Source organism: Malaclemys terrapin, chromosome 1 (genome assembly GCF_027887155.1).
Source record: "Malaclemys terrapin pileata isolate rMalTer1 chromosome 1, rMalTer1.hap1, whole genome shotgun sequence".
In the NCBI taxonomy this organism is placed as follows: domain Eukaryota; kingdom Metazoa; phylum Chordata; order Testudines; family Emydidae; genus Malaclemys; species Malaclemys terrapin.
Window position 1 is genome coordinate 69,703,679 of NC_071505.1, and position 12,152 is coordinate 69,715,830.

General features: G+C 40.4%; 1 protein-coding gene across 1 annotated transcript; it reads right to left on the reverse strand.

The window, feature by feature from the left end:
- Positions 1-598: 598 nt before the first annotated feature.
- BBS10 (Bardet-Biedl syndrome 10) lies at positions 599-6,159 on the reverse strand. The gene is given in 3 exon segments (XM_054026988.1): positions 599-4,308; positions 5,926-6,134; positions 6,136-6,159. Coding segments are annotated over 3 exon segments (2,280 nt in total). The 3' UTR covers positions 599-2,261.
- Positions 6,160-12,152: the final 5,993 nt, after the last annotated feature.

Genomic DNA, 12,152 nt, shown 5'->3' on the forward strand with positions numbered 1-12,152 from the left:
CTGTTGATATTAGTATTAATATCTAATACTATTACTAGGGATACAAATATGATCACTTCCCCCAGCCGCAGCTGCCCATTTACTCAGTATTCTCTTTCCTCCATGCATCACTATGGTAGACAGTTAAAAAAAACAGGTAAATTAAGGCATCAAGTTAAGTCTAATCTTCAAGTAAGTTTTAGGATGAGAAACTTGAAGAAAACTGATGATCAACACAGTTTGAAAAGATGTTTAGTAGTTTAATAGTACAGCCTCTCTTCTACACTCAGACTATTTTTATAGTGACTCGAGAACATGAGCCAGAATAGCTGAAAATATTGGAAGCCACGAATACCATGTAAAATCAGTTTGACAGATCAAATGTTGGCCAGTCATAATGTGGATTTACTTCCTACTATTGCTACTATGATCAAAATTATTAGATAAAGAATAGAAATTCTATATATCATATTCAGTCAGACAGTCATTTACAGGAATATACTACAGTGGCCTAGAGTCTACTGATGGCTGTCTTAACAGTGAACATATTGATGTGGAATGGGTTATAAGAATATGGTGGCCAGAAAAAATTAGAGAAAATGTATACAAAAACACAACATAGTGTTTAAAATCATATTTAATTCAACTCCTTATGAAGGTCAATACATTACAGAGACATTTTGACTTATTAAACAATTGTTAAAGCTAGCTCTTTAGCTTTGCAAAGTTTTGATGGCACATGCCACAGGTAACTTGCCAGGGAAACCAAAATTCACATTTAGTTTGCATAAATATTGAAATGTGAAAAATGAGGTGTGCAAGTCTGCCTAATGGTGAATCTTAAAACCATCCACAATATGGTGCAAAGGGCCAGAATCAATTTAACACTAAATGCATACTATTACATTTGCTTGTGTTTGAAACCTGCCTGATAAATTAACAGAAATTGCTTTGCTGAGTTCAACAGCCATCCAAACCTGCAATGATCTGCTTTTTCTTCCCTCTTTGTTACGGGAAGAAGTATTTGTCCTTGCACTGAGCTTTGGGCATCCAGACTTGACCAGAACACATTGTGACAAAAGATTTTTGCTTCAGTTGCCCGAAATGCCTTACCAAGCCCTAAATTGGAAATCCGCAGAAAAACCTCGAAAAGGGTTTAAATTTGCCAAAATTTTAAATTGCTTAACTGAATATAAAATCAGTAGTGGTAGTGTCAGGACCCTTTGGGATGCTTAGAATAGTAATTAGTTTTAAGAATAAAGCTTTAATTAAATAAAAATTAAGAATAGTTTAAATTAGAAAATATAGTGATGGCGGCTATAGTATAGGATTAGGTAATGTAGTGGGAAATCCCATAGGAATGCATGGAAGCCCACAGAAATGAATAGGGATGATGCAATCAAGGCAAAGTATTGCATCACTTCTTGTGGGGAATGACTCAGCAAAACCCCATAAGAATACACTGTAGCCCATAGAAACCAATGGGATGTCCAGGCAGGAAATAGCTAGTGCTCATCCAAAGGTCAGCTGAAAAACCCCATAAGGATGCATTGAGTCCGTAGAAGTCTATGGGACAGAGGAGGAGCTTTCTGTACAAGTGACTAATTAGCATATGCTAATCTGTAAATTCAACTTTCATTATAAAGACATTGCACTACAGTATTAGGTTGTAATAAAAAAAATAAATACAAAATGAGCACTGTACACTTTGTATTCTGTGTTCTAATTAAAATCAATATATTTGAAAATGTAGAAAACATCCAAAAATATTTAAATAAACGGTATTCTATTATTGTTTAATTGTGCAATTAATTTGTTTAATCGCTTGACAGCCCTAATTTGTATACGTAATAAATATTGTTATAAGGTATAAAGTGAATGATCATATTGTTATATGTGATAGTTAATTGAAACAGTAATTGTAAGGCGGTGTCTATTTGCGATGCCGCTTCATGTTTATACTGTAACTCTATTACTTCTATCTCTACTCTTTTACTGTAACCATTCACTTCTAAATAAATATTTTTGTTTTCGAATAATTTATTGCTTGTTGCCTATTCTTGAGCGAAGGGCTGTATCGGTGTCCTTCAAAGGAAAGTTGGCTAGCTGTGACTTTCCTGGGAAAATCCCTTAGGGCGGGCCACAAGCTTTAATACCGAAATGGATAAATTGGAAATAAAGGTTTTAAATTAAAAGCAGTGTTTCTAAAGTAACATCATTGGCTTAGTATAATTGAATCAAAATCTTCCGGTAACAACATAGGAAAAACAAAAACGTTGTTTTCATAAATCTTCTTCTGAATCATCAGTCTTTTGAGGTGGTCTCTTAATACCAATTATTAAATCAATAGTGAGAAGCTTTGTAAGACAATGAAGAACAGAAGCTACTAACTGATATTTACAATACACTGATTCTAGACCTTGTTGATGCATGGGCAGCTGCTGATTAGTTTGAAGTGCACTAGTGGCTTTGAAATAGACCTGAGTAAAACTGTTCTCTTTTGTTGTCCTGTAAAGGATTTTTGGAATGCTTAACAATGCATCAGCAATTACAGTAGAAATAACAGTTATTTTTGGTTGTTGGCATTGTTTTGCATAGGAATGGAGATAATAATGTAACAGGATCTCAAAGTTACCTCCAACTGACAAAACTGATCCTGCCTGTATGACCAAGTTGGTGTAACTTTGGACTGTGTGTTTATAACTCTTCTCATACTTAAATGGAACTATATGATTGCCTGGTTTCCAATACTCCTTAGCAGCATTCAGCTGTTTGGAAACAACTGATGTACTGGTGTTTTCTATTGCTGTCATAGCATCATTACAAATCCTGTGGTTGTTGACAACTGGCTCACTCTTATTCTTTACCCACATTTCACTTGGATGCTTGCATTTTAGTGGCAGTTTCTGTAGCTCCCTTACAGAACTACCTCTGTCAATTAGAGCTGAAAACATAAAATCACTCTCTAATTCTACAATGGGCATGGCTAGGTCTGAGGATTTTTGCAAGTCTGTTTGATTACATGATGGATTTTCATCTACCCATCTAGAAGAGTCTATAAACTGTTTTTCTGTTTCAGCCATAGATGTTTTCAGTTGTTGGTCATTGACCTTTTCCCTATTACAAGAAATATTCTCCATTATGAATTTTTGTTGAGTAGCTGACTGTTGCCAACTACAATGTACAGCTTTTGAAGTATTATTTGGGTTTTCAGGTTGTGCTTCACATCCATCACTCAGATCAACTGCTTTAAATAGTTGCTGTAACATTTTAAATGCTCCGTGAAAAGCAGAGGCATGCTGCTCAGTGACACCATGCACTGGGCCACAAAATATTACACAATGAGGCTCAAAGGCACATGTCCTTGTCAAACCAAGATGAACATATCTCTTGGAGCCAAGTACAAAAGGCCGACAAAATTTTGCTATCATGGTTTCAGCGATCGCACTATGTATATTGTCCTGAGTAGGTATAAAAGGTGAGATACCTGTGGTCTTGCAGAGAAGAGAGATTTCTTCTGATGATAAACACTCTACAATAGATATACCACTTATTTTTGCATAGTAAATAACTATTTCCTGTTGTTTCACACTTGATAATAATACTTTTATATTGTTGTTCTGCAAGTGTTTCATTATAGCTTCTGTTCTTTTTGTAATCCAGACTTGGGAAGCCTGATACTGAACTTCTGCATTTACAACAAATTCTAAACCAGAGGCAGAAAGAGCAGAGTCAATCGATTCCGTTACAATTAACATTCTTATGTCACCATCTGCTGGACAGTACACAGCAAAATCTCTGTGAAGAACAAGTCCCTCTAAGATCCTGGAATTTGAAACAGGAAGACCTGTTACAGCAGAATGCAATTCTAGAAAATATTCATTCACCAAATCCAGCATTTCATTTTTACCATTTTTGAAAGGTATACACCTGTAATAGAAATCACAACTCAATTGGGAAAGAAGCTTCTGATGACTATTTCCTATTCTTCCACAAAAGTAAGCTTCTAATATTGACTCCATTGTGTGTCTACTTATCTCTCCTTCCCAACTAGAAAAAGCAGATAGAAAATGTTTTCTTAGGTCTTGTGCCATGATGTGGTCCAATATGTGAGTCTGAAATGTCATAAGAGACTGAGATATTTGCTTCAGACTGTGACAATGTTTTTGATCTCTTTCTCTCCTTTGAATATCCTCACAAAATGGAGATCCTTCTCTTTTATCAAGAATTGCTTGAAGTCCTCTGAGTAATTTGGACAATAGGATGATAAATGTTTTAGCACCATCTCCAGTCATGTTGTGGTGACTGGAGACACAAGCTACCATCATTCTGGTAGAAAAAGGAAAACAAAGTAAATTAAGGGTGGCTTTTACCAACATATTTTAATCAATAGCTTCAATTTATTAACAGAGAAGTGTTTCAACTACACCTCTATATAACGCAGTAAAGCAGAGCTCGGGGGGGAGGGAGGGGGCTGCACGCTTTGGCAGTTCAAATCAAGTTCAATATAACCCGGTTTCACTTATAACGCGGTAAAATTTTTTGGCTCCCGAGGACAAGGTTATATCGAGGTAGAGATGTATTCACTTTTCAACAGATAATACTAGCCATTCATGACTCATACTTTGGGTGACCAGATGTCCTGATTTTATAGGGACAGTCCCAATATTTGGGGCTTTTTCTTATATAGGCTCCTATTACCCCCAACCCTTGTCCTGATTTTTCACACTTGCTATCTGGTCACCCTACTCATACTTTGTGTTTGTCACTGAAGTCGCGGATTCCGTGACTTTCCGTGACCTCTGTGACTTCTGCAGTGTCTCGTGTGGCTGGCTTGGGAGCCACCTGAGCAGCTCGGGTAGCCCTTGGGTGAGTTGCACCGGCTGCTGCTAGGGCACTCTGCCTCCCCCCACCCCAACAGCAGGAGTTTGGGTGGGAGGGGGGCTCTGGGTGATGCTTACCTGGGGGGACTCCTCAGAAGGGCAACAGGAACTCCCCTCCCTCAGCTCCTAGCTCCACGTACTGCCTCCACCCGCAGGCACCACTCCTGCAACTCCCATTGGCTGCAGTTCCCAACCTGTGGGAGCTGCAGAAGAGGGGATTGGGGGAGAAGCAGAAGCAGCATGCGGAGCTAGGAGCTGGAGGTCGCTGCTTCCCAGCCTGCCTCTACTCCCCCCCCTCTCCTCAGGCAGGCACTCCTGGGCCAGGCCACCCAAGTATCCGTGGTGTGTCCCTCCCCCCGACCAAGTTTTAGTCAGGGGTATATAGTAAAAGTCATGGACAGGTCAAGGACTGTGATTTTTTTGTTTACTGTCCATGACTTTTACTAAAAATACCCCTGACTAAAATGTAGTCTTACTCATGACCGACTGCAGGTTCTTCCCAGCTGTCATTTTAACAAATGGAAAGGTTTGCCCAGGGCTTGAAAGACATGCCAGACACAGAGGTAGACAAGAGGCAGGCAGGCACCAGTGACAGCAAAAAACCACAGCATCCTAGCGAGAAGCCCAAACTCCTCCCTGTCCCCAGGTGCTGTGAAGGGCGAGGACCCTGGCCCTGGCCCCTGCTGGGGGCGGGGACTGTATCGTTCCCATCAGCACCAGGCTCATGGAGGGGAGGATGAAGCTGGGTGTAAAGCGGTGTAACGAAGCCCCGGAACTGCTGGCAGAAGGTGTTGTGCTGCCTCTGCCCAGGGTGAGCAGCTGCTCCATTGATTTGTCCTCTCGCTGCCTCCCGGCTGCTGCGAGGGGACAAGTCCCAGAGCGTCAGGGACCGGCTGCGGCCCGGGAATCCGGGACCCGCACAGCGGCGCTGCAGGCCCGGCCCCTAACGGCGGGGGCGGGTCGTAGCCACAAGCGACTGAAACACGGAGGCGGCCCCGGCAGCCCCGGGAAGGCGCGGGCGGGCGGGGCGGGCCCGCGAGGCATGGAACCGGGCCGGGGTTACCTGGCCGTAGGCGAGCCTAGGTTCAGCGCCTCCAGCACTCGCCTCCCGTCCCGCGTAAGCAGCGTCTCTCCCGTAGGGCGGGTCATGAGCACCTGCCCCCCGCGCGGCCCGAGCGCGCCCCGCACCGCGCTCGCCAGCGCCTCGGCCTCCTGCACCAGCCGCCCCAAGTCTAGGGACGCCGCGGACGCCATGGAAACCGCCCGCCGCTGGGGCCCTAAGGCGCCGTGACGCCATCACGTTTGAACGCGGTAACGTGCCAGGCAAAGGGGCGGGGTTAATACGGTTGGGCCGAGCCCGCTGCCGCCTTTCCCAGGGCGTGCCGCTTCTCGCAGAGGCGCGCGGGGCCGCTGACGGAGGCAGCCTCGCTCGGAGCCGAGCCGCTCGTTAGCGGGGGACCCGCGTTTCCTTTGCTAAAACCTCCCATCCCACAGGCTCGCGCCCGAGGGCAAATCTAAAAAGCCCTCAACAAAGAGTGGATTGGTGGGGGCGCGACTCAGTGTTTGAGCACGTGGAGGTGGCACCGCAGCGCTGTCAGTAGCGCCCCGTGGCCGGCCTTGCTTCAGAAATACAGGACAGTTTGCGTAGGACGCTGCTGTGCCTCATCTTCTCCCTGCTGGCGCGGTTCTGTCCCGCTGCGTGGTGCTCAGCGGGCACTTGCACCACAGCCACATGGGGCCAGGAGAAATTGTGCCTTGTAGACTGGGACTATCATTAATTTCATTCTCCATCACAGTAGCATTCTTTGTATTCTGCAAGCCTTCCCCTCTGAGTACAAGGCATCAGACATGCATAGCCTATGCCCGCAGTGGGTAAACTACGGCCTTGGGAGCCACATTTGGCCCCTCCAGCCATTTTAATCAGGCCCTTGAGCTTCCACTGGGAAGTGGTGACAGGGGCTTTCCCCGCTCTGTCGCACCAGCCAGGGAGCAGGGTCAGGATCTTTCCCCATACTGCACAGCTCCTGAAAGCAGCAGCATGTCCCCACTCTGGCTCCTACGTGTAGAGCGCAGCCAGGGGGCTCTGCACACTACCCCCACCCCCCAGTACTGCCCCTGCAGCTCCCATTGGTTGGGAACTTCAGCCAATGGGAGCTGCAGGGGTGACACCTGCAGCACCTCTGTGTAGGAGCCAGAGGGGGGGACATGCTGCTGTTTCTAAGAGCTGCTTAAGGTAAATGCTGCCCAGAGCCTGCCCACCTCCCAAATCCCAGCCATGACCCCCCTCCCATCCTCCAAACCCCTCAGGCCCAGCCTGGAGACCCTTCCTGCAGCCCCAACCCCTCGGTCCCAGCCCCACCCGAGCCCGCATCCCCAGCCACAACCCTTCCCACTTAACTTACTGCCAAAACTATTCAGTAATAGAATTCAACAGCATCTCACGATAATAGAGCTAAATCAACTACAAACTACTCAAATGGACACAACTAACAAACAAATATGATATACAACAGGAGCACTCCAATATATGACTGCAGATCAGAAATGCAGCAGGATATCTATCTATATAAATATAAAGGACCACAGCTTTTGGTGCAATCTCAACCAAAACAATACAAATTCCTTCTATCAAAAAGCACAGAGATAAAAACTTGTCACACCCCACTCCTGTATTTTTATATATTAGAGATGTCAATTAATTGCAGTTAATGCATGCCATTAACACAAAACAAACTAGATTTTAAAAAATAGTTATGATTAATTGCAGTTTTAATCACACTGTTCAAAATAACAATACCAATTTAAATTTATTATAAATATTTTTTGGATGTTTTTCTACATTTTCAAATATATTAATTTCAATTACATCACAGAATACAGTGTATAGTGTTTCACTTTATATTAATATTTTGTTTACAAATATTTGTACTGTAAAAAGATAAACAAAAGAAATAAGTATTTTTCACTTCACCTCATACAAGTCCACTCAGTCCTACTTCTTGTTCAGCCAATTGCTAAGACAAACAAGTTTGTTTACACTGATAGGAGAAAATGCTGCCTGCTTCTTATTTACTATGTCACCTAAAAGTGCATGGTATTGTAGCCGGTGTTGCAACCAGATACGTTAAATATTCTTATGCCCTTTCAAGCTTCAACTTATAGGCTCTAAACTTTTACATTGCTTTGTTTTTGAGTGCAATTATGTAAAATTCTTCATTTGTAAGTTGCATTTTTATAATAAAGATTACATTATAACAGGGTCTCTCAACCTTTCCAGACTACTGTATCCCTTTCAGAAGTCTGATTTGTCTTCAGTAACCTCAAGGTTTACCTCATTTAAAATATACTTGCTTAAAAATCAGGCATAAAAATACAAAAGTGTCACAGCACGAGATTACTGAAAAATTGCTTACTTTCTCATTTTTACCATATAATAAAAAATCTATTGAAATATAACTATTGTACTTACATTTCAGTGTACAGTAATTAGAACAGTATAAACAAGTCATTGTCTATATGATAAATGAAGTGGGGGGTTACTCCCTTTGATGGACACCCAGACAGCAAGTTTGCTGTAAAATCCATGTCAAGGCTGAATTCCCACACGGAGTACAGAAGGTGGGGGTCTGCAAGGATTTTAAAAATTAATACTTGCCACTCCAAGCTTGTATTAAGCTCCCAAGGTTACAGCTTTTCTCTGACCTTGGCTTGGTAAACACTGCCACCACCCAACTGCAAAAAAAAACCCTTTGGACCCAGAAAGGAGCACTTGGGAATTCCTCCATGTGGGAATCCCTCAAGCCCTTTCACCCGCTCTCCGGGGAAGAGCTGAGAAAGAAAACAAAGGAAATTAGCTGTTGCTACCATCTAATCAAATAACATCCACAAACCTCTTACGACACCAAAAATCCAATCCCGTTCTTAAAAAAAGTAAATTTTATTAAAAACAAAAGGGAAGAAAATACATCTGGAACTTAGGCTTTTGCTGGATTTTAAAACAGCAATTCCAAAAATTAAGCACCCAAAATAGCTTTCTTGGGGGTTAGGTTAAAGGTTACAAGCAAACAAAAGCATCTGGGGTTAGCACAGAGGAGTCCACAAGCCTTGCAAAATAAACAGCAATAAACCTAATTGCATCATTCCTAATTTACTTACATATTTGGGTTCTTAAAAGTAGTTCTAGATATGATCTGAGGGTTCAAACTTTACACAGCATTCCTGCTGCCCGTCTCTTCAGCCCAGCGAGAACAACAGAAAGGGAAAGTTTCTTTCCCAATTTTAAAAAAGTTCTAGCCTCTTTTGGTTAGGTGCCCACTTTTTTCCCCCTTTACCTGGGGGATTTTTTAACCCTTTATAGGTAAAATAAGTAGAGAACAGCTACCAAGAGGTATTTTACAGCTAACTGGTTGGCTGGGTGTCCATCAAAGGGAGCTACTCCCCCCACACCCCTTTCATTTATCACAGTCTGAATGAAAGTTTAGTTTATACTGAATTTGCTAGTGCTTTTTATGTGGCCTATTGTAAAACTAGGCAAATATCTGGATGAGTTGATGTATCCCCTGGAGGACCTCTGCATACCCCCAGGGGCATGTATAACCCTGGTTGAGAACCAGCACACTATAGTACTTCTATAAGGTGAATTGAAAAATACAATTTCTTTTTTTTAAATGCAAATATTTGTAATAAAAATAATATAAAGTGAGCACTGAATTCTGTATTCTGTGTTGTAATTGAAAGTGTATTTGAAAATGTAGAAAAACATCCAAAAATATTTATAATAAATTTAAATTGGTATTCTATTATTAACAGTGCAATTAAAACTGTGAATAATTGCAATATTTTTTTAATCTTGTGATTAACTCTGATTATTTAAAAAAAGTATTTGACAGCCCTAATATATGTAAAATCACCGCAACATCTTAATACTAACACCAAATCAGCAAACCCACCACAAAGTAGCCTGCTATTTAATTTATATTTGGTCTAATTACTTAAGTGCCAAGACATGCTCCCTGAGGAAATTTTAATCAAAATGAGAACATGATATCCTAGCAGCAGCAGAACAAATAAACAAACAGTAGAAGTTAAATTGCCAGAGACCTCTTACCACAGTAAACCACCTACAACAGATACCCTAGGCAGACCAAATACTAAATCTGTAACCAGAAACCAGAAATAGAAACTAAATAAGGAGCAATGGAAACTCAGGGATAAATGATTCTGTAACAAATTTGAAATGTTCCTCTCAGTAGCATTCCTATCATCTGTTTAAATGTAGTGGTGTCAGACACACAAACATGACTCAGCATACGGTGCTTATGCTGTTGGTGACATCTCTTTATTCTATTCATTAGTCATACAAAACTATTGACCAGTGGTAGTGCTTTAATTTACAAATGGCCATTTAACAAAATGTTGAACTCAGATGTACATTTAAGCATGCAATATGGTCACAACTTGTGGATCTTTCTAAAGAATTCATAGTAGTTCTTATAACACTACATGGAGCATGTTTTTTTTAAATAACCTGTGCAATACTATACTAAAGCAATTTTAACATGATATATGCAGAAACAAAACATACAGGAATAAAGGATTTTCCCCCTATATAAATATTTTAGTACATACATTCACATTCATTTTTGTCATGGGATCTGGCTCTTTACATATTCTGTGAATTGGATTAATGAAACACTGGTCCTATACAGCTTTTGTATAACAGTCCATTTTCAATTTTCTAAAAAAATGTAACAGTACAAAAATTCAAATAATATGTAACATAATAAAAAGTGAATAAAAATATGCTAGTCTGAATTACCTGAAGTTCTGAAACTAGAGAAAAATGAAGAATTAGATAATAGTGGCAAGCTATGTATTTTAAAGAGCACTTTCCCCATGCAGTTAAATATACCTTTGGTTTGTAGTTTGTACAAAATGGCTAGATAATTAAAAAGGTATACATGCTTAAGGGGAAGATTTTCAAGACACACAAATAGGAGTTGGGTGCCTTATTGCCCTTTGTGCCCTTGAAAATCTCTCCTCCCCCCAATTTTTTCTTTGTATCAGTTAATTTCTCAATTAAATTTAGTCAAGTACAAAGTGAAGCCAAAATAATCTGTCTGTGATGTTAAGCTTTTATTATGGCTATTTCTTTAATATCACAAACAAAGCACTGCAGCTTCGTTGTACAGAAGACCAAAAAAGCCAAGACCAGACACACTGCTCACTAGCTAGAAATTCTAGAAAACTGAAATAGAAGTGGAAGGATGGATTTTTTTATAGTGATTTCAAAAATCTGACGAAGGGAGAAAGATAGTTTTCAAAAACATAGCCCCCACAAAAGGTCAGTTGTATGTATGGCACAAATTTGACAAGTCTTCTTTATACACCTCAAAACAGTGTGAAATCCATCAAGAAGGCACTGTTTACAATACTCAGAAATATCTGACTATTTTCAATGATGTCCAAAGAGTTCAGGATATATTTGAAATACAATGATTAGTCAAACTTTCATAAGAGTACAGCATTCTTGTTTACAAAAAGAAAACTAAGTGATGAAATAATGGCCTTTAAGAAAAACTACCACCAATTTATGCTAGACAAATATACTGAATCCAAATTTTGTTTCATTAACATTAAACTGACAAGAAGGATTTCCCAAAGGCACAGAAGGGCATTGAACTGTAAAAATCCATGAAACATCTTACAAGACAACAATAAGATGAAGTTTTCAGGATTTAATTTGGAGGGGGGGGGGAGAAGACATGCTGTACTCTTATAAATAATGCAAACTATTTTTAAAATAACCAACATATGAAATACAAGAAACATTATCTATTGCTGGAACTATGCTCTTCACATGACGCTTACTTTCTTTGTAAGTCAATTATACCTAACTACAGTAGTTAAGTGGCAAATTAAAGGCTTAGAGTGCATTTTAAAAAACAATCAAAAAACACATGGCAACAATCATCAGTTCAGAATATTTCCTAATTCCCGTACAAGAAAAAAAAAAAAAAAAAGAATCTAATCAAGTGAGAAAACAAGTGCTCTGTTTTAAATATTAAAAACTAGCAGGAGGCCACTGCCTTCAGATATCTGCAAACTGTACAAGCAGAGTTTTTATGACTATGTGCAGAAAACTGATAATCTTTAGTAAAGAATATTTCAAGATCGACTACACATCGTGGCTAAATATGAAGTTAATTATGTATTAAGAAAAGGCTTTACAAACCAGGCCTGTAATCACCTTACCCTAAAAATCAGGCAATAAATTCCTTTTTCTGCTCA